A 21,914-nucleotide genomic window follows, 5' to 3' on the forward strand; every position below is an offset into this window, starting at 1 on the left:
GATGGTTGCATGAAATCCCAATGAACCTCTTGTATCCACTTCCTATAGGCCGGTATCTTTTTCCTTTGTCCTGATGATCAGGTAAAAGCTCACAGGGCTCATCTGAAAGGAGCCACATCATAGCTTTGGTGCTGTGGCTGAAATAACAGCTCTAAGATATACACATATAAACAACCCCAGAAAGATGTGTCTTAAATGGGCAAAGAAAAACAACGATATATATTTAAAATAGTTCAGAGACTGTTTTCTTTTTTCTTTTTTTTTAGGGTTATACCTGTGGCATATGAAAGTTCCTAGACCAGCGGTCAAATCAGAGCTGCAGCTGCCGACTTATGCCACAGCCAGCCATAGCAATGCAGGATCCAAGCCGCATCTGACCTACAGCACAGCTTGCAGGAATGCTGGATCCTTAACCCACTAAGCGAGGCCAAAGATTGAACCCACATCTTGATGAATACTGGTTGGGTTCTTTTTCTTTCTTTTCTTTTTTTTTTTTTTTTTTTTGCTTTGTAGGGCCGCACCCACGGCACATGGGGATTCCCAGGCTAGAGGCCGAATCAGAGCTGTAGCTGCTGACCTATGCCACAGCCATAGCAATGCCAGATCCTAGCCAAATCTTCAGCCTACACCACAGCTCATGGCAACGCCAGATCCTTAAGCCACTAAGCAAGGCCTGGGATTGAACCTGTGTCCTCATGGATGCTATTCAGATTCATTTCCACTAAGCCATGATGGGAACTCCCTGGTTGGGTTCTTAACCCTATGAGCCACATTGAAAACTCCCAAAGACACATTTCTTGATTAAATCTGTGACCACTTCATTTTTCCTGCCTCCTTGAAGATTCTTCATCAGTGAGGCTTCTTCAATCCTATTACCATGTTTACTCTGTGATGTCAAATGCTCATTACCTGCATGCACAGTTCAGTACTCCCATCAACTGAATATTTTTTTAACATGAACCTATTATCAGAAGAGTGATATGTTAAGGATTCTATTTTGTGAGTTTATGGAAATTCACCCCAAAATGTCCTATTTAGAACATAATGATTTTCTTTCTCCTAAAATAAATACAATGAGCCAAGTATTTGAGTAAAACAAATAACACAAAAGTCCAAGTCTTGGGGGGAAAAAAATCTGACATTTACCAACAGTTTGGGGAAGTAAAATGTCAGCACTTAAATGATGCAGTCCGTAACGTGAATCAGTAGTGTATCTATGTCAGGCAGAACTTCTCCACATTTGGGGCAAGAATGAATTGGAATATTCTGTTGTTGCTGTTGCAGCCAGTTTCTATCCTCAGCTCCTGGGAATAAGCATTAAATGAAATGTTAAGCTTGTTTCTTACATGTTGTAAGCAGTTTTTCCATAACAGACGGTTAATTTTAACATTTTGTAATCAATACCTCCTGGGAAATGAATACAGGTTTTTGAACATACAGAAAAAAAAAATCTCCAAAAGTAGTACCTGCTCTCCTATCATATTAGGAGTTAGGCTCTATTCCAGATTCTGGATACATGAAAATATGTAGTTTCAGTTCTAGGAATAGGTCTATACATTTTTTTTTAACTTTAGTTTTTTTACATTATAGTTGATTTACAATGTTCTGTCAATTTCTTCTGTACAGCAAAATAACATACACACACACACACACACACACACACACACACTCTTTTTTTCATTATCTTCCATCGTGTTCTATCACAAGAGACTGGCTATAGTTCCCTGTGCACAATCTTGTTGCTTATCCATTCTAAATAGTTTGCATCTACCAACCCCCAACTCCCAGTCCATCCCACTCCCTTCCCCTCCCCCTCAGCAACCTTAAGTCTGTTCCCTGTCTGGAAGTCTGTTTCTGTTACATTTCTAATAAACGCTAGAATATGAGAGAGGAGAGATGAGGATGCAAAGTAAGGAGAAGGAGACCCCGTGGAGGAGACAGTGAGCAAGGCACAGAGAGGGACCCTCAAGAGCAGAACAATTACAGTCATCCAGCAGATGCATCTGAGCATCTGGAAGGTAGGAGAGAAGAATACAGACATGGTGGAGACATCAGACAAGAAAAGTGACAGTGGCAGGACATGAGGGAAGCACATGGCCAGGGCAGGCTCAAGGTGATTTTGTGGGAGGGCTGAGAGTGGAGCCGGGCTCGGACTGTTCTGTGTAGACAAGCCCCCTGGAAGAGACCAGTTCCAGGTGAAAGGAGTCTTACAAATAAGTACCAGTTATCCAGGCAAAGTAAGTGAGGAGAAAGACTTGAAGGAGTCCTCTCATTTCCCCCAACTCTGGAGTTGGACTAAAGTTCAAGTTTAAATTAAAGACTGCTTGAAATAAGCCATGACTCAGCAGGTCCCACATGTGCAACACGTGCTCAATGCTGGAAATGACTTCCAGCTCCCAGAACACCTCCTTTTGTAAAATTTATTATTTTGTATGTGTGTTTGTGTGTGTGTGTCTTTTTAGGGCTGCACCTGCGGCATATGGAAATTCCCAGGCTAGCTATTGAATTGGAGCTATAGCTGTCAGCCTACACTACAGCCACAGCAACACAGGATCCAAGTTGAGACTGCAACCCACACCACAGCTCATGGCAACACCTGATCCTTAACCCACTGAGCAGGGCCAGGGATCAAACCCAGGTCCTCATGGATACTAGTTGGGTTCATTACCCCTGAGCCACAGCAGTAACTCCCAGAACACCTCCTTGATCTGATCTTTTTTCATGAGTGCAAACCATTTTAGTTCTTTTAGTATCTCCATTCAGGTCTCTAGACTTTTATTCAGACCCCTAAGGTGTTTTTGCAGATGATGGTGGAGGTAACTTTTAACATGGTTCTTTGCTTCTGAGACTATTATTTGAATCAAATAACATGTAATATTCAATAATACGTGATATTCAATTACAGATAGTTTGTGTCCAGCAAACGTTAGAAGCACCCTTGAATAGAAATATTGATCACGGGAGTTCCCATCATGGCTCAGCGGAAACGAGTCTGCTAGTATCCATGAGGACGCAGGTTCAAACCCTGGCCTCACTCAGTGAGTTAAGGATCCGGTGTTGCTGTGAGCTGTGGCATAGTGTGAAGACTCAGCTTGGATCTGGTGTTGCTGTGGCTGTGGCACAGGCCAGCGGCTACAGCTCCAATTTGACCCCTAGCCTGGGAACCTCCATATGCCATGAGTGTAGCCCTAAAAAGAAAAAAAAGAAAAGAAAAGAAGTGCCGATCACAAGGCATGATTTCTGAAGCAGGAAGCTTTCTACTTGTCTCATTATTTTAGATCAGGAGTCAGAAAACTTTTTCTATAAATATTTTCAGCTTTATAGGTCATAAGTTTCTGTTACCATATTCAACTCTGTTATTGTAGCAAGAAAGTATTTAGGCAATATGTTAACAAGAGGGCAGGACTATGTTGCAATAAAATTTTACTTATACAAACAACTGACAGGCCACATTTGGCCTGTGGGCTGCAGGGTGCCAAACCCTGTTCTGGATGACAACCAGCCACTTATCAGGGACTGTTAAATCTTCCCTTTAAATGTTATTGCATCCATCTGTGCCTTTCTTTTTATCCTGGTCTAGGTTTCAAGATGCAGACTTGGATTGTTGTATCAGTCACCTGATGGATTCTATTTCCTAGCTCTTCACTCTAAAATGCACTTAGTCATTTTTCATTATTAACACATCACACTCATTTCTGCCACAGCTCTTTTACTCTCTATTCTCATACTGTACTGGCTTCAAGCTCAAGCGCAAAGTCACATCTTTTCAAGGTTTTTCTCAGTGTTCCCTAGCCCTTAGGGGTCATCCTTTCTTCTTATCTCTTATTTCTCTTCATTACTTGTTATCTTGTATTGTGAATGCATCTTTTTATGTGCACGTCCTGTCTCTCCAGCTAGACGACAGGCCTTCAGGGATCTGCCCATGCCTCATCCCCTGTTCCTTCATGCTCAGCCAAGTGCCCCAGACTTGTAGACACTTGAATGGCTGCAGACAGCAGATGACAACCCATGATGAAATACACTGAGAGGGGCTGTTGTTTAAGGCAGCTTTCTTGGGAAACAAACAAAAAAAATCTTAAGACAGTCTCTCTGTTCAGAATATTTTTTTTAAATAAGACAAAAGAGCTTATTAGGATAATTATGAATACATTTGCTCTTTGTGGCAATTTTTATTTTTCTTAATGATTTTTATTTTTTCCATTATAGTTGGTTTACAGTGTTAATTTATAGATTGTAAATATATAAGTCAGAGTGTTTGACCAGTTTGTTTTTTTTTTTTTAAGTGTAAATAGATATTTGCCTTATGAGGAAGGAAAATCATCCCCTAGGAAATCCAGGTGCAAGAGGCTGTCCTTTTTTTTATTTATTTATTTTTTGTCTTTTTGCCATTTCTTGGGCCGCTCCCTCGGCATATGGAGGTTCCCAGGATCCTTAACCCACTGAGCAAGGGCAGGGATCGAACCCACAAACTCGTGGTTCCTAGTCGGATTCGTTAACCACTGCGCCATGACGGGAACTCGGAGACTGTCCTTTTTAAACCAAGATAAACTTGGAGGCACTTCTAGATGTGAGGTATATGGATATTTGTAGGACAGTTAAGTTCAGGTTAGAGAACATGCCTGGTGGTGCACAAGTGGGTAGGCACAGCTTTCAGAGAACACGGCTTTACCTGCTGATGCTAAAAAATGACTGAGGCTCATATTTATGTCTGTTCCCGAGCTGCTTCTCCATAAGCCCTGTGAAAACCATGTATATTTTGGAGTTCCCGTCATGGCGCAGTGGTTAACGAATCCGATTAGGAACCATGAGGTTGCGGATTCGGTCCCTGCCCTTGCTCAGTGGGTTAACAATCCGGCTTTGCCGTGAGCTGTGGTGTAGGTTGCAGACGCGGCTCGGATCCCACGTTGCTGTGGCTGTGGAGTAGGCTGGCAGCTACAGCTCCGATTCAACCCCTAGCCTGGGAACCTCCATATGCCCCGGCAGTGGCCCAAAGAAATAGCAAAAAGACATAAAAAAAATAAATAAACCATGAGTCTTTAATTTAGCCTAAAATATAAATCAATATTTCTAAATGTTCAATATGTGAGGAAATTTAAGAATTGTGCCACTACTTCTAGATGTAAACCACATAAGCAAAATACCCCAACTTGGCTTATATTTGTAAGGTGAACAGCCTACAACAGTTCCTGGAACACTAGTTATTTATATAATAGTATATATTTTTTTAGACATGTGGTATTGCTTTTAAGATTTAAAGTTTTTGTTTGTTTGTTTTGTCTTTTTGCCTTTTCTAGGGCCACTCCCGAAGCACATGAAGGTTCCCAGGCTAGGGGTCTAATTGGAGCTACAGCTGCCGGCCTACACCACAGCCACAGCAACACCAGATCCAAGCAAGATGTGTTTGTGACCTACACCACAGCTCATGGCAATACCAGATCCTTAACCCACTGAGTGAGGCCAGGGATCAAACCTACAACCTTATGGATTCATTTCCGCTGCACCACAATGGGAACTCCTTTTTTTTATTATTATTATCACTTGTTTCTTGTGCTAGTACTTTCTTCTTGCTTTTTGCTGTTATTAATATCTTCTTGCTGTTTCTTGACTTCTAGGGCCATATCACTTGTTTCTTGTGCTAGTTCTTTCTTCTGTGAAAGCCTCTTGCAACTTGCAGTTCAGTATTCTTAAGCTTCTCATTTTCAAGCTCAGTTTTCAGCTCTTTAATCTGTTCTGAATAATACTGTTCACTTGTTGCAATGGCAGCTAATTTTATTTCCACACCATGTACTTTTTTCTCTCTGGTTTGGAGAAGTCCAGTTAGTTCTTGTTCTGCTTGTTTTAGCTCTTCAGCAGTCTTCTCAAATTGTTTTTTCTTATCTAAAAGCTTTTGGTTTTCTGCCTGTGGGTTTTTGAGGGTCTCCTGGGGAGGCAGGGGTTCACTGTGGCTCACTGCAGAGGCACTGGAGACAGAGGGCCCAGGAAGTAATCATTGGCATGAGGTCCCCTAGAAGTCACCATTTTGGACCTGGCTCTTCCACCCGCCATGTGTATTTTTAACCAGAATTACTACTGCTGATATTTATTTAACCTAATTTTTCCTATAAAAGAACTCTGGCAGGGGCACTGGGGGAAATTGGAGGTAGAAGGATAATCAGAGAATTTCCCCAAGATTTAACAGTTAACTATACACGCTAATATTGCTTCCTTGCTACTGATAACACTGAGATGTAGTTCCATTTCAGTAGTCATTTGGTATGTGGAAGGGTCTTGGGCTGATCTAATATTAAAAAAAGTTAAAGAACCAGTTTTATGTGAAATTTGCATGACATCGTAAACCCTGATCCTTTTTTTTGTTTGTTTCTTTTGCTTTTTTTTTTAGGGCCGCACCTGTAGCACATGGAACTTCCCAGACTAAGGGTCTAATCAGAGCTACAGCTGCTGGCCTATGCCACAGCCACAGCAATGCCAGATCCGAGCCTCGTCTGTGACCTACACCATACCTTATGGCAATGCCCGATCCTTAACCCACTGAGTAAGGCCAGGGATCGAATCTACAACCTGCAACCTCATACTATGCTGAGCCACAACAGGAACTCCAAACCCTGATTCTTTTTAGTGGCAGTGCTATTAACTTTTCATCTAGCCATGTCAGTCTTTGAGCCTTTGAATTGGTTTTTTTTTGTTTGTTTGTTTTTTTGGCATATCTAGACTCAAGGATAATACTTGCCTTTCCAGTGATATAATTTACTATAAATGACAAGACATTATTACTAGAGTTTTAAAATCACGTAATAAACACAGCACCATTCTCTGCATAAATATCATGATCGGTTTCACTCAGGGAATTAAAATCTGGATCTAGTACATAATCTATTACATGCCTTGTAGTATCGTGTAGTGGTAAAGAGTCAGATAACCTTGGGTTCCATGTCCAGTTCTGCCTCTAACAAGCCTTGTGATCCTGGGTTATTTAACTGTGTCTTCCAGAAGATGATGATAATATGTACCTCATGGGACTTTGTGAGGATCATATGAAACAATGTGTACGAAGTGATCACAGCAGCAGCACATAGCATCTTAATAAATGGTAACATTACTATGTGTATAACACCAGGTAGCAGGTGAGGGTATAAGCTTATTTAATAGAGTACTTAATTGCATTTTTTTTTTTTTTTAAGAGCCGCACCTGCTTATATGGAGGTTCCCAGGCTGGGGTCAAATCGGAGCTACAGCTGCCGGCCTACACCACAGCCACAGCAACATGGGATTCCAGCTGTGTTTGTGACCTACACCACAGCTCACGGCAATGTCAGATCCTTAACCCACTGAGCAAGGCCAGGGATTGAACCTGCATTTTCATGGATGCCAGTCAGGTTTGTTTCCACTGAGCCACAACATGAACCCCCTTAAATGGATATTTAGAACACATAAATAATAATAAAATAGCAGTAAGTACTGGAACAGGAATAAAGTGCTTTGGAAATTCAGGAGGGAGAGGTCATATTCTGTTGGATTAGTGGGAAAGGTATTTGAAATGGGTTTTAAAGACGGGGTAAGCGATCACTAGAAATAGACTATAGTAAGAGAGAGATGAATGAGGGAAGGGCCTCCACGTGAAGGATACCACATAAACAAGTACATGTAGCTTTTAAGCTTATGACAAGTTCAAGGAACGCAGTGATTCCATTGGCTAATATCTATAGGGGAAGAGAATGAAAAAGGCTCAAAAGTTTGGCTATGCCAGGACTTAATTGCCTTTGGGAAGAGTCTGGTCTCGATTCAGTAGGGAGTGGATGGAGTTTGGGGTACAGTGGGAAGAAGACTGATAGGTGCTATATTTTTGGTAGCTTGATTTGGAATCTGTCATGTAGAATGTAGTGGAATTTACTTCAAGCATCTTCTTCACAGGATAGCTAATCCCTGGAACCCTGACAACCTAGAATCACAGGTGACTCACCTCTTTGAACAAGAAAAGCCTGCTGGTCAGCATCACTTGCTCTTGCCCCATGACGGCTCTGCATTTCCATCAAGGATTGCCTGCTGGGATTATGAAAAACACTGTAAGTGAAACTATGAAATATGATACAATTAAGCAGACATTCAAAAGAAGTTTGAGGGGAAGAAAGAGCTAAACTACAAATCCAAGGTTCATAAAAACCAGAACTTAAGAGTAATTTGAGGAGTTCCTGTCATGGCTCAGTGGTTAACAAAACTGACTAGCATCCATGAGGATGAAGGTCGATCCCTGACCTCACTCAGTGGGTTAAAGATCCGGCCTTGCTATGAGCTGTGGTGTTGGTAGCAGACGAGGCTTGGATCCTGTGTTGCTGTGGCTGTGGCAGAGACCAACAGCTATAGCTCTGATTTGACCCCTAGCCTGGAAACCTCCATGTGCCACGGGTGCAGCCCTAAAAAGCCAAAAAAAAAAAAAAAGAGTAACTTGAGGATGGAGTTCTCTAATGGCACAGTGGGTTAAGGATCCAGCATTTTCACTGCAGGGACTTATGTCACTGCTGTGGTGCTGGTTCGATGCCTGGCCCAGGAGTTTCCACATGCCATGGCCCACTGAAAAAAAGAGTAATTTGAGTTTTAAATATTACTGGCACTAGGACACAATGTAGTAAAAGTAAATAATTAAGATATTAAAAAATCAGGAAATAAATAGTCAGTTGATAGAAGAGATAAGAAAAAAGTCACATGCTTCTAAAACAAGACATAAAGAAAATTAATTAAATCTGTATTGATATACACTCAGAGCTCAATATCAGTTGTGTAAAGCAAGTTCCAAAATAACACCTGTTGTGACCATTTTGTAACCTACACACATTGCTTTAAGAAATTAGCATTTCTAGAGTTCCAGTGGTTAACAAATCCGACTAGGAAGCATGAGGTTGTGGGTGCAATCCCTGGCCTTGCTCAGTGGGGTTGAGGATCCGGCATTGCTGTGAGCTGTGGTGTGGGTCACAGACTCGGCTCGGATCCTGCGTTGCTGTGGTTCTGTTGTAGGCTGGTGGCTACAGCTCCAATTCAGCCCTTAGCCTGGGAACCTCCATATGCCACGGGTGCGGCCCCAAAAAGTGGAGTCCACTGCTGGCCTAGCGGTTAAGAATTTGGCATTGTCATCGGTTCAGTCCCTGGCCCAGGAACTTCCATATGCCTCAAGCATGGCAAAAATAAAATAAAATAAAATAAATATATATAACAAACAAATAAACATTGGTAACTGTCCATTCTAGATGGGTACATATTGGTATGTGTTATTGTATTCTCTATATTTTTCTATTTCTATTCCTCTGTATTTCACATTTTTCTCAAAATGAAAGTTTTTAAGAGAAGAAGTAATTTTAATAGTTTTTTTTTGGAGTTCCCGTCGTGGCTCAGTGGAAATGAACCTAATATCCATGAGGATGCAGGTTTGCTCCCTGGCCTCGCTCAGTGGGTTAAGGATCCGACATTGCCATGAGCTGTGGTGTAGGTCACAGATCTAGCATTGCTGTGGCTGTGGCTACAGCGCCAATTCGACCCCTAGCCTGGGAACTTCCATATGCTGTGAGTATGGCCTTAAAAAACAAACAAACAAAAAACAAAAAAAACCCACAGTTATTAAGACAAATTATTTAAAGTGTTATGAATATTTCATCCATGATGATGGTGGGATATGGCTTCAGAACACATGATGTCATGTTTTTACAATTTACCTAAAAGCAAGGAATTCAAATCGGTTCCCACAAGATACTGTCAAGCCTTGTAGAGCAAACTAAGCATTAGGAATGAGCGCATTTGGCATTGTCAGGCAAAACATGCTCAGAGCCATTCTTACAATTCAAATCAGGAAATGCTGAGGGCCGCCTCTCCCACAGCCGGGGTAATATGTGCTCTTAGTCTTCCCCTCATCGTACCTGGCTCCCTCTTCAAAAGCATTGTCGTCTTTCAGCAAAACTGCCAGCTGCAATGCCAGTTGCTCCTTTTCTTCATGAATCTTCTCTCTTGCTGCTCTTTCAGCATGAAAGTCAGAACAGTATACCTCCATCTGTTAGAGGGAAGAGGAGACAGAAGTTACTACCTAGACGAATGTGGATTCTCTACCGTTCAGCTGTTGATAAGGTGAAGAGGTACTGCTATATCCTGTGATATGTCTTGCAGACAACAGGTATGTGTTCCTGCTAGAAACCAGTATAATGACCATGACTTTCCACCTTCCTTCAAACAAAAGACTCAATTTACATTTGTGTGTGTGCTTTAAACAATCAGAGCCTAGCAACCACACTGACATAGGTGGTTTAAATACTCTATGTACCGTTAATTCAATAAAACTCTCTGGTCTCCTTTTAAAAAATAATTATTCAGCATTAGCTTAATATAGTAAATAATTTATTTGCCCTGTCAGGTATATTTATGAAGGGTGGCCTTAAGCTAAATTTAAAATAACAACAAATAAAATAAATAGATGCTATTTCTTGAATTCCAAACATGTTTGGGGTCCTATGTTGAGTGCCCTTACTGACCATTTTATTTCTCCTTATCAAAAATCCTGAGAAAGCAGAATAGTGATGCTCATTTTACGTTTATACGTTTAATAGCTGTTAACCTTGGGGAAATTAGTTAAGTGCTCAAACCAGCATCTGAATCCAGAGTGAAGCCTATAAACCACAAACCCTGCCACATACCATGCTACTTCCCACAGTAGTAGCCAGCCTCCAAGACGGCTCCTGGGATCCTTACCTCTTGGTAATCATACTCTCAGTGTGGTCCCCCTCCCACAATGAATGGGCCAACCTATGCAACTACTAGGATATTACAGAACTAATGGTGTGTGGCTTCTGAAACTAGGTCATAAATGACACTGGCTTCTGCCTTGTTCTCTCCTGGATCACTTGATCTGGGGGAAGCTAGCTGCTGTGTCATGGGGGTATTCAAGCAGCCCTATGGAGAGGCGCTCATGGTCAGGAACTGAGGCCCCCACTCGTAGCATGTGAGTGAGTCATCTTGGCTACAGATCTTACAGTCCTTTTTTTTTTTTTTTTTTTTGTCTTTTTAGGGCTGCACCCACAGCACATGAAAGTTCTGAGGCTAGGGGTCCAATTGGAGCTGTAGCTGCTGGCCTATGCCACAGGCACAGCAATGGGGGATCCAAGCCACGCCTCTGACCTACACTACAGCTCATCCTGCAACGCCAGATCCTTAACCCACTACACTAGTGAAGCCAAGGATCGAACCTGCCTCCTCATGGTCACTAGCCAGATTCATTTCCATTGAGCCATGACAGGAACTCCTATACTTTTAGTGAGAGAAATTTGATTATGCATTTTTGGAAGACAACTTGGTTAATAGTTATTTAGCTTAAAAACAGGCATACCAATGACCCAACCATTCCATTTCTGTATCTTACTAGAGAGTCCACAAGTGCACAAAGACATACATACAAGAATGTTCAGGAGTTCCCGTCGTGGCGCAGTGGTTAACAAATCTGACTAGGAACCATGAGGTTTCGGGTTCGATCCCTGCCCTTCCTCAGTGGGTTAAGGATCCAGCGTTGCCGTGAGCTGTGGTGTAGGTTGCAGACACGGCTCGGATCCCGTGTTGCTGTGGCTCTGGCATAGGCCGGTGGCTACAGCTCCGATTCAACCCCTAGCCTGGGAACCTCCATATCCCGAAGGAGCATCCCAAGAAAATGGCAAAAAGACCAAAAAAATATATATATATATTGGTACAACTACATGTCCATTAATAGAGGACTGGTTTAATCTATCATGGTAATGCAGACTTTGGAACACCATAGAGCTGTTTTAAAAAAAAGTACAGCAGAGCTTCTTGCCTGCCCACTTGCATCTCTCACAAGCGTCCTTTTTTTTTTTTTTTTTTTGTCTTTTTAGGGCCACGCCCAGAGCATATGGACGTTCCCAGGCTAGGGGTAAAATCGGAGCTGTAGCTCTGGCCTATGCCACAGCCACAGCAATGCCAGATCCAAGCTGCATCTGCAACCTACATTACAGCTCACGGCAACGCTGGACCCTTCATCCACTGAGCAAGGCCAGGGATTGAACCTACGTCCTCATGGATACTAGTTGGGTTCATTAACCACTGAGCCATGATGGAACTCCAAGCATCCTATCTTAATAAATCTATTTCCTGCCTGTCAAAAAAAATTTTTTTTTAATTTTTTAGTAAAAGTAAAAAAGTACATATAGCTGTGAGAAATAACATGGAGAGATGTCCAATATATATCACGAGTGAAAAAGTAGTACAGAGGGTGTAACATCCCATTTTTAATTAGGCAAACAAACAAAACAAAAGCAAACAAAAAAGGTTTTCCTCCAATTTTGGTAACTTTACATCTCAGGCAGTATGTACTCTCACTAATAAATTCTCCTCTAAGGACCTCACCAATCAGTAGGAAGAGTGGGCCAAAATGGTCACAACCAGCCAATTGTACATAATTTCTTCCAGAGAACAGTAAAAGAAGAAATGTGCCTAAACTTATTTTTCTGAGACAAGTAAAACCCTCATATCAAACCCAGCAAGGACATGAATAGAAGGAAAATTCTAGGCCAAACTTACTCAAGAATATAGATACAAAAATCCTAAACAAAATATGAACAAATCAAAATCCAAGAATAAACAGAGGAAAATTCACGAAATGCGGAGTTTGAGTTCTCATCATGACTCAGGGGCTAATGAACCCAACTAGTAGCCATGAGGCTGGGGGTTCAATCCCTGGCCTTGCTCAGTGGGTTAGGGATCTGGCATTGCCATGAGCTGTGGTGTAGATCACAGATGCGGCTCAGATCCCACGTTGCTGCAGCTGTGGCGGAGGCCGGCAGTTATAGCTCCAATTCAACCCCTAGCCCGGGAACCTCCATATTGCTTCAAGAGTGGCCCTAAAAAGACCAAAACAAAAAAATGCAGAGTTTGTTTAATATTTTAAAACTCAGGAGTTCCCTTATAGCTAAGTGGGTTAAGGATCTGGTATTGTCACTGCTGTGGCTCTTGTTACAGTTATGGCATGGGTTTGATCCCTGGCCAGGGAACTTCTGCATGCATGGGTGTGGCCAAAAAATTTTTAAAAATTGTGACTTATCACATTAACAAATTAAAGGAAAAAGGCACATAATTGTCTGATTATATCATTATATGAAGAAAAAAGATTTCCTAAATAAAATTCAACATTCACTCAAAATAAATTTTTTTGGCAAAAAAGAGAAAGGAATCTCCTTAATCTGATAAGTGATACTTCTAAAAATCCTATAGCAAACACCACACACTTACAGAGAAATGTTGAAAATACTGCTTTTGTGACTGGGAGCAAGGCAAGGCTGCCTGCATTCTCCATTTTTACACAGCATTGCACTGGTGTCCCAGACAGTGCAATAAGGCAAGAAAAAGAAATTAAAAAGTAGAATAAACTAGAAGGGAAAAAAATAAAACTGTCATTATTCAAATGATACAATTATTAATATACCAAGTCCAAAAGAATATTCAGAAATATTATTACAATTAAAATGTGAGTTGAGGAAGTTTACTCCATAAAAAGTCAGTATATAAAAATTAATTGTAGGAGTTCCTGTTATAACTCAGTGGTTAAGGAACCCAACTAGTATCCAATGATTCCTGGCCTCTCTCAGTGGGTTAAGGATCCAACATTGCCATGACCTCTGGTGTAGGTCACAGACACAGCTCCAATCCTGCATTGCTGTGGCTGTGGTGCAGGCCAGCAGCTACAGCTCCGATTAGACCCCTACCCTGGAAATCTCCATATGCCACAGGTGTGGCCCTAAAAAGCCAAAAAAAATAAAAAATATTGTATTTCTGTATAGCAACAACCATTAGAAAATGAAGTTTTTTTTTTTTAATTTTGTAAACTATTTTATTTTTCTTTATTTAGCAATATAGCATATATTAAAATAAACATCTTTCTTTCTGGTCTGCATAAATATTGATATCATAATGTTTCAGAATTGCTTAATATTATTAATGCTATGTTGACTTTAATACTGGGTTATATGAATACCATAATTTATTCAAGTAATTCTCCATTAGTAGACATATTTTTCTACTATAAAAGTCTTCATTAATATCTTATACTTCCATCTTTACTATTTGTACTATTATTTCCTTGGGCTAAATTTTTTGAAGTAGACTTGGGTAAAAGGCCATGTATATATTTAAGAATATTAATACATGCTGCTGAACTGCCCATAAGAAAGGTGACACCATTAAAACATTAAGACCAAAAAAGGAAGGTGATGCCACATTGCCAGTCCTGTTCATTATTGTCCACTATCTCCAAGTTCATCTCACCCACCTCCATAGAAAATGAAGTTTTTAAAAAGATTCTGTTTATAATAGTATCTTAAAAATAGAGAATATCTAGGAATAATTGAGTAAATAAGATCTTAACTAAGAAGACTAAAATATCACTGAGAAGATTTAAAGAAGATATGTTATGTTCATGGACTGCAAGAGTCAATGTTGTAAAGTTACTAATTATGTCCAAATTGATTTATATAGTATTTAATATAATTATAATTAAAACCCCAGTGGATTTTTTTTCTATGTGGAAAATATCAAGCTGATTCTGAAATCTATAAGAAAAGGAAAAAGGAAAACCCAAGGTCCTCTTGAAGACTCTCAGTGAGGTAGGAAGACATGCTCTATGCCATATCAAAGCCTTTGATTCTTTATAAGACAGTATGGTACCAGAACAAGGATATATAAATACCCAGTGGAACAGTATGGAATCCAGAAATAAACCTGTGGACACAATATGTGACAAAGTGGGCAGTGCAGAGTCCCTAAGAAAAGATGGCCTTTTAAATAAATGGTGCCAAATAAGTAGGATATCCTTATAGAAAAAAATATGAATCTTTACCCTTACCTCACTCCATATAGAAAAGCAAATTCCAGGTGGTTTACAGATCTTAATGTAAAAGGTAAAACAATAAAACTTTTAGAAGACAACATAGAAGAATATGGTCCTGGTCTTTCATAGTGAAATTTTAAAAACAGAACACAAAAATACTATAATCAAAAATGAAAAGACTGATAAACTAGACTACATTAAAATTGGGAATGTTGGGAGTTCCCGTCGTGGCTCAGTGGGTTACGAACCCCATTAGTATCCATGAGGATGTGGGTTCGATCCCTGGCTTCGCTCAGTGGGTTAAGGATCCAGTGTTGCCGTGAGCTGCAGCATAGGTCACAGATGCAGCTCGGACCTGGTGCTGCTGTGACTGTGGCGTAGGCCAGCAGCTGCAGCTCTGATTTGACTCCTAGCCTGGGAACTTCCATATGCCACAAGTGAGGCCCTTAAAAAAAAAAAAGGACAGAGAGAATTTTTGTTCTTCAAAAGATACCTTCATGGAGTTCCCACTGTGGTGCAATGGGTTAAGAACCCCCACTGTGATGACTTGGGTCACTGCAAAGGCGACACCCCCAGCCTGGCACAGTGGGTTAGAGAATCCAGTGTTACTGCAGCTCTGGCTTGGATTCAATCCCTGGTCCAGGAACATCCATATGCCATGGGGCAGCCATAACATTTAAAAAAAAAAAAAAGACACTTTTATGAGAGTGGACAGACAAATCATAGAGCGAAGAGATCTGCAAAATGTTTAACTGGCAAGGGCTTATATCTGGAGTATATAAAGAAATCCGATAAAATCAAGAAAGAGCCAGCAAAACAGAAGAAAACTGGGCAAAAAAACTGACCAGGCACTGCACAAAGGAGATTCTCAGAGGGCCAGTAAACATCTGAAGAAGTACTCAATCTCATTAGTCATCAGGGAAATGCAAATTAAATGAGACACCATTATAAACCCACTACAATGCTTAAAAATAAAAGTAAAAATACTGATAGCACAAGTATGGGTAAGGAGGTAGAACAACAGGACTCTGTTGATGGGAGTGAAAACTGGTACAACCACTTTGGAAACCTCTTTGGCATCATCTATAAAAACTGAGTAATCTGCTTACACTGGGCACAAGCAGTTCCACCCCTAGGTGTGTATCCAACAGAAATGGATGCACAGGTGAACAAAGAGATGTGCACAAGAATGTCAGAGCAACATTAATCACAAACCCCAAACTGGAAATAATCCAGCTATCTATCAACTGTAGAATGGATGAATTCAGCGAGTAATGCACTTCAAAATTGGTACTTTCCACATGTGATATACTTCCATAAGAAAGTTTAAAAATATATACTGGTGAAAATAATATAAAATCAAAACATATACTTTAAATACTTTCCCGTTAGAGAATATAATCAGGGTTGGCCTCCCTCAGCCCATGTTTGGGATCGCAGCTTACCTGAGCCCTGAGAACAGCCATGGTTTCCAGGTCCTTCTCTTGCTTGGCAATGGTCTGCTTCATCTCATCCATTTGGAGCTGCTTGGAAGCCAGGGCCTTCTCTGCCATTTCCAGCTTTCCATTCAGTTCCTGCAGCACCACCTTATCCACTTTTTCAGACTGAAAAAGACAAGCTTATTCTAGAAGTAGTTTTGAAATAATTCAACCTATTTGAATAAAATTAGATGAAGGTGTATTTTTCTTTTTAATGACTGGCTCTAAACTGTTTTGTTAATCAGCGGTGATAACTTATTCAGGCACTTGCATGCACTTAACTTACAGCTTGCACATAATAACTTCCTTATTTAAAACAATGATTAATAAAAAGAAAAACGGGGATTTCCTGTTGTGGCTCACTGGGTTAAGAACCCAACTAGTATCTGTAAGGATGCGGGTTCGATCCCTGGCCTCACTGAGTGGGTTAAGGATCCCGTGATTCTGCGGCTATGATGCGGGCCAGTAGCTGCAGCTCCAATTTGACCCCTAGCCTGGGAATGTCCATATGCCACAGCTGCAGCCCTGAAAAGCAAAATAAAAAAAATTTTTTTGAAAAGAAGAAAGAAAGAGAATAGGAGTTCCCACTGTGGTGTGGTGGGTTAAGAATCCAGCTGCAGTAGCTCGAGTTGCTGGGAGGTGCAAGTTCAGTCTCTAGCCTGGGAACTTCCGTATGCCGTAGGTGCAGCCATGAAAGAAAGAAAGAAAGAAAGAAAGAAAGAAAGAAAGAGAGAGAGAGAGAGAGAGAGAGAGAGAAGGAAGGAAGGAAGGAAGGAAGGAAGGAAGGAAGGAAGGAAAGAAAGAAAGAAAGAAAGAAAGAAAGAAAGAAAGAAAGAAAGAAAGAAAGAAAGAAAGAACCCACCCCACTAAAATAAGGAAGATAATAACAAACTCCTATCTCAGTGGGGTTGCAACTTGCTGATACTCTCCTATTCTTCCACTCACATTACTCTTACTTTATGGTGTCAGTGGAATGTTTAAGTTAAAAATGTACTCATAGGGAACTATATCCAATCTCTTGTGATAGAAGATGATGGAAGATAATATGAGACAAATAATGTGTGTGTGTATATATATATATATATGTATGACTGGGTCACTTTGCTGTACAGCAGAAATTGGCATGACATTGTAAATCAACTATACTTAATCAAATTTAAAAAAAAATAAAATAGGAATTTACTAAGTCCTAGAGAAGAACAATATTCTAGTAAAAATGAATGAAAACAAAAAGTATATTGCAAAGAATATAAACCCCAAAACCCCTTCTAAATTCAAAGCTTCCATAGTCTTTATTTATTCCAACTTTACTAAGGTAAAATTGACAAATAAAACTGTAAAATATTTAAAGCGTACACCATGATGAGTAGATTCTACACTGTGAAGGAATGCCACCATTGGCTTAATTAACACATTTACCACCTCACATATCCATCCATGGTGTTTAAATTATCACACCATGTTGGGCATTATAACTAATTTTAAGTTGTAGCCCGTTAAGTCCAGGGTCTCAATTTCGCTGACAGCAGGCAAGCTAGCCCTGTGATAGCTCCAGGCAGTCTCACTGTACACTAAGCCTGGAGGAGCCCACGCTCAGCTCTCCAACAAACCCACCCACCATTAGGAATGCTAAAAGTTTATTCCCTGATCATAAGACATGAACACTGTCTTTATACACAAAGCACACTCTACATGGAACATCAGGAGTTGTAAACACTTAGGCACCAGAAATCAAATATAAGTGGAAAAACAACCTTTGAAACCAGACTTAGGTAAGGATTAACACGACTACTTTATATATTTTCATAAAGTGGTAAACAGTTCTGTTCACTACTAAGCTATGAAAGTAATTTTGTTTTCCACGTACCTCTCTTCTTTTCAGTTCCTCAATTGTTTTCAGTGCATTATTGTATTCTTGAAGAAGCCTGTTGTGGGTCAACTGTAGAGTAGTTAATTTGGACCTATTTAAAAAGAAATTGTAAAATGCAATCAGGGAAAATACCATAGAAACTTAATTTTGCCTCCCTTCTTCTGAACACTCAAGTAGCAAAATCTTCTCTCCCATCTTTTTCATCCCACCACCCCCTAGCCTGTTCTTTCTCTCAAAGAAAACAATTTTTCCCTTAAAAAAATCAAGATAGATTACAAATAATTCTCATAATTGTTTTAATACAATTTAAGTTTTATCTCCTCGGGAAGGTCTTCTGGTACTCCTTCAAATAAATAAAAGAGAAATTATTTAAATTTATTCTCACATCCTGATTCCAGTCTGCAGAAAAGAACCAGTCTTTCTTCTTTTAGCAAGTAGCCATTGATCATAGCATACTCACTTTTCCTCTTCTGTTTTGGCTTGCTCCATTTTAATTTCTGATCTCATGCTTTCCACTTGGAGCTCCAACTTTTTGTTATTATAAAGAAGCTCTTGCTTTTCATTCAGCTCTGATGGGGTTGCAGAATTTTTCCTTTCAAGTGCCTGACATCTAAGAAAAAGTTTCATGAGGACAAACAATGTTCTTTCATTTCTCAGTGGCTTTTAACCAAACCCCCAGATATGCAGCAAATACAAAGAATTTTAGGATTACGTTTTCAAAAAAATAACAGTACAAAATTAAGTATTTTATCCCCCATGCTTCTTTATTAGAATTAGTAAGTAGTACTTCTGAACCTTCATGTCTGAATATAAAAAAATACAGATTTTTGTAAAAAAATTTTACGTATTTCTGAATGCTTATGCCTAACATAAATAAACAAGTACAGATCTTAAAATCACACAAGCTACTGCCTACTTGGAGCAACTGTTTCAACTTGTCATACAAATATATTTTTGTTATTTGGACAAAGACCAAAATAGTAATCAGCTAGAGGTGCTTCTCATATGGTGAGCCATGTATATCTTTAATATTTTTAAAAGTTATAGGCTCTTGGAGTTCCCGTCATGGCTCAGTGGTTAACGAATCCGACTAGGAACCATGAGGTTGCAGGTTCGGCCCCTGCCCTTGCTCAGTGGGTTAAGGATCTGGCGTTACCGTGAGCTGTGGTGTAGGTCGCAGATGCGGCTCAGATCCCTCGATGCTGTGGCTCTGGTGTAGGCTGGCAGCTACAGCTCTGATTAGACCCCTACCCTGGGAACCTCCATATGCCACAGGAGCGGCCCTGGAAAAGGCAAAAAGACACACACGCACACAAAAAAAGTTATAGGCTCTGTTAAGCACAAAAAATACGATCTCTGACAAAGATTCAGCAGGGGAGAAGGAAGTACTTTATGTCCTCTTAAAGGTCAGAGAGAGAATTTCAACATTATAAGAGCAAATATGAACCAGTGATAGCTATCTGTAAGTCATTAATGCAAAGCATGTTAAACATTAGCTTACCGAATACATTACAAAATCAGAATTATGACACACAGTTTACAGATGATAGAACTGAGGCTTAGGTTAAATAACTTGCCCAAGGCAATGCTACAAATAAGGGGCAAATCCATATCTCAACCTAAGTCTATTTACCCAAAGTCCTCAGCCATCAGCTGCTGTGCTGTACCAGATTACCATAATAACACAAAGCCTTGGTCAGTGTAACTCCACAGAAGCATGCACTTGTATGTGGTACCAAAAATATCTGCCAGCTGATCCAAAGGACAACATCAACTTAGCTTTCCTAAATTTGGGGTAACTTCTAATGTCAAGAGAAACAAGCAAATGCAAAATTTTCACAATTTATATATTATCCTTCATAACTGATTGAAAATCAATTTTTTTTTTCCAAAATAAATCTCACTCAAGTTCTTCTTGTTCTTTGTAGCTTTGTTTTATGTTTGTTCACATCAATGTTGTTGGCTCACGTAAGTCACAGGAAGTCTGGCTCGCTGCTTTTTACAGGTCCTCATATATGTTTAACAAATGCCCCCCCTCCACAGCAGAATCGGAGTCCCTGGGCCCATTTCCCCCCATTACTATAAGAATTTCATGTTTCTATATTAACCTGAACATTAGCGTCTTCTGAATTCATATTTTAATTAGGTCTCTTTTTCTTTTACTTAGAAACACAGTAACACAACTATGTTTTTGTGTGTGAACATACTTTGTAAAACTGAACATCTCTTATGCTTACTTTTCTTGAAGTCTCTTCTTCATGAGCTCAGCTTCACTGAGTTTCGTGTGAGCCTCCTGAAGCTCCTTAAACAGGGTTGTCACCTGAAGGTTTAACATTTCCACTTCACTTCCAACCTGTCATGCAAGAAATCGCAAACACCCATTCATCAGAGGCTAACTGAACCTCTTTGTGAGAACCCCTGTGTGTCCAGTTAAGACTGAATGGGGAATTGATTACACTTTTGATAATTAATGCCCCAGTATCTTGTGTGAAAAGAAATTCTTTGGATACAACTCTGTTTCCTCATAGCGCACTAACTGATCAACCTGCATGCACTTGTAATAATGACTTTATCATAATTGAAATGAATAATCCTGATCATGGTTCAGAGGTACATAGATCACAGTGACGTCCAAGCACAACCTAACTTACCCAGCGGGCAATTCAGGCCTGTATTCCATGGCTGACTATGTTTCTAGTTTACTCTGCTGTTTTCACTGTGCTGCCCTTTTCGTGGCAGCTCTAAAATTTTTGTCAATAAGTTTTACAGTGCCATGGAAGCCTCAGTACTTTTCTAAAATTAGTTGTTGATTCGTTTTAGTCAGGAAGGTACTATTACTAATGGGCGCTCTCTTCATCTCAGTTTTTAAAATGTTCTCCATTCTCTTGAAAGTAGGGGACTTGGCCCAGAGCACGGCATACAGTAGGCTCTGCTGTATATTTGTTGAATAAATTAGCTAAAGGGAGTGTTTTATATAAATGCCTTTCTCATGGGTTTCTGCGGGTCTTACAACTTTCTGGTTTCATCAGCTTTCCCAGAGCTGAGGAGGTGTATTTGCAGGCTACAAGGCGTGTCTCTGAGTTGCTACAGAACAGACATGTATGTAAACATGAAGCTTTTATCACTGAAACTATTTTTTTTTTTTTTTGTCTTTTTCTAGGGCTGTACCTGCAGCATATGGAGGGTCCCAGGCTAGGGGTCTAATCGGAGCTGGAGCCGCCGGCCTACGCCAGAGCCACAGCAGCACGGAATCTGAGCCGTGTCTGCGACCTATACCACAGCTCACGGCAACGCCAGATCCTTAACCCACTGAGCAAGGCCAGGGATTGAACCTGCAACCTCATGGTTCCTAGTCGGGTTCGTTAACCATTTCACCACGACGGGAACGCCTCATTCAAACCATTTTATTCAAACCAGTGGTGGGATAGAACTAAAATCTTTCAATTCTACCTTAAGTTTCTGGGTCATATCCTCAAAAATGATCTCATTACAAATTGTCCATTACAAATTGGACAAAATTCCTTTCTCAATTAGTGTTCACTTAGGAATTCTGGAGTGGAGATCCATCAAGAAGAGATCGAGGCATGATTTCCTAGAATCAATCACTAGGACAGGAACACTTCTTTTTTTTTTTTTTTTTTTTTTTTGTCTTTTTAGGGCTGGAGGCGCCGGCCTACGCCAGAGCCACAGCAACGCGGGATCTGAG

General features: G+C 40.2%; 1 protein-coding gene and 1 long non-coding RNA gene across 7 annotated transcripts in view; one reads left to right on the forward strand and one right to left on the reverse strand.

The window, feature by feature from the left end:
- Positions 1-1,085: 1,085 nt before the first annotated feature.
- OPTN (optineurin) overlaps positions 1,086-21,914 on the reverse strand; it is a 51,615-nt gene continuing 30,786 nt past the window's right edge. For 3 of the 6 annotated variants that reach the window (XM_005656828.4, XM_084978903.1, XM_084978901.1), the window contains 7 exons: positions 20,446-20,561; positions 18,669-18,818; positions 18,206-18,299; positions 16,306-16,464; positions 9,900-10,030; positions 7,958-8,037; positions 1,086-1,304 (listed from right to left, as the gene is read on the reverse strand). In XM_005656828.4, coding sequence (XP_005656885.1) covers positions 1,177-1,304; positions 7,958-8,037; positions 9,900-10,030; positions 16,306-16,464; positions 18,206-18,299; positions 18,669-18,818; positions 20,446-20,561 — 858 coding nt within the window. In that variant the 3' untranslated portion in view covers positions 1,086-1,176. 6 annotated transcript variants of the gene reach the window in all.
- Positions 10,003-21,914, forward strand: part of LOC146399525 (uncharacterized) — a 36,678-nt gene continuing 24,766 nt past the window's right edge. Inside the window, exon 1 of the long non-coding RNA XR_014817985.1 lies at positions 10,003-10,150. This is a non-coding gene — a long non-coding RNA (uncharacterized LOC146399525). The remainder of the gene's footprint in view (positions 10,151-21,914) is intronic.

The sequence above is a fragment of the Sus scrofa genome, chromosome 10, assembly GCF_054392235.1.
Source record: "Sus scrofa isolate SSC_HxYL_T2T_F1_AM1 chromosome 10, Sscrofa_HxYL_maternal_Yorkshire_Landrace_v2.0, whole genome shotgun sequence".
Classification (NCBI taxonomy): Eukaryota; Metazoa; Chordata; class Mammalia; order Artiodactyla; family Suidae; genus Sus; species Sus scrofa.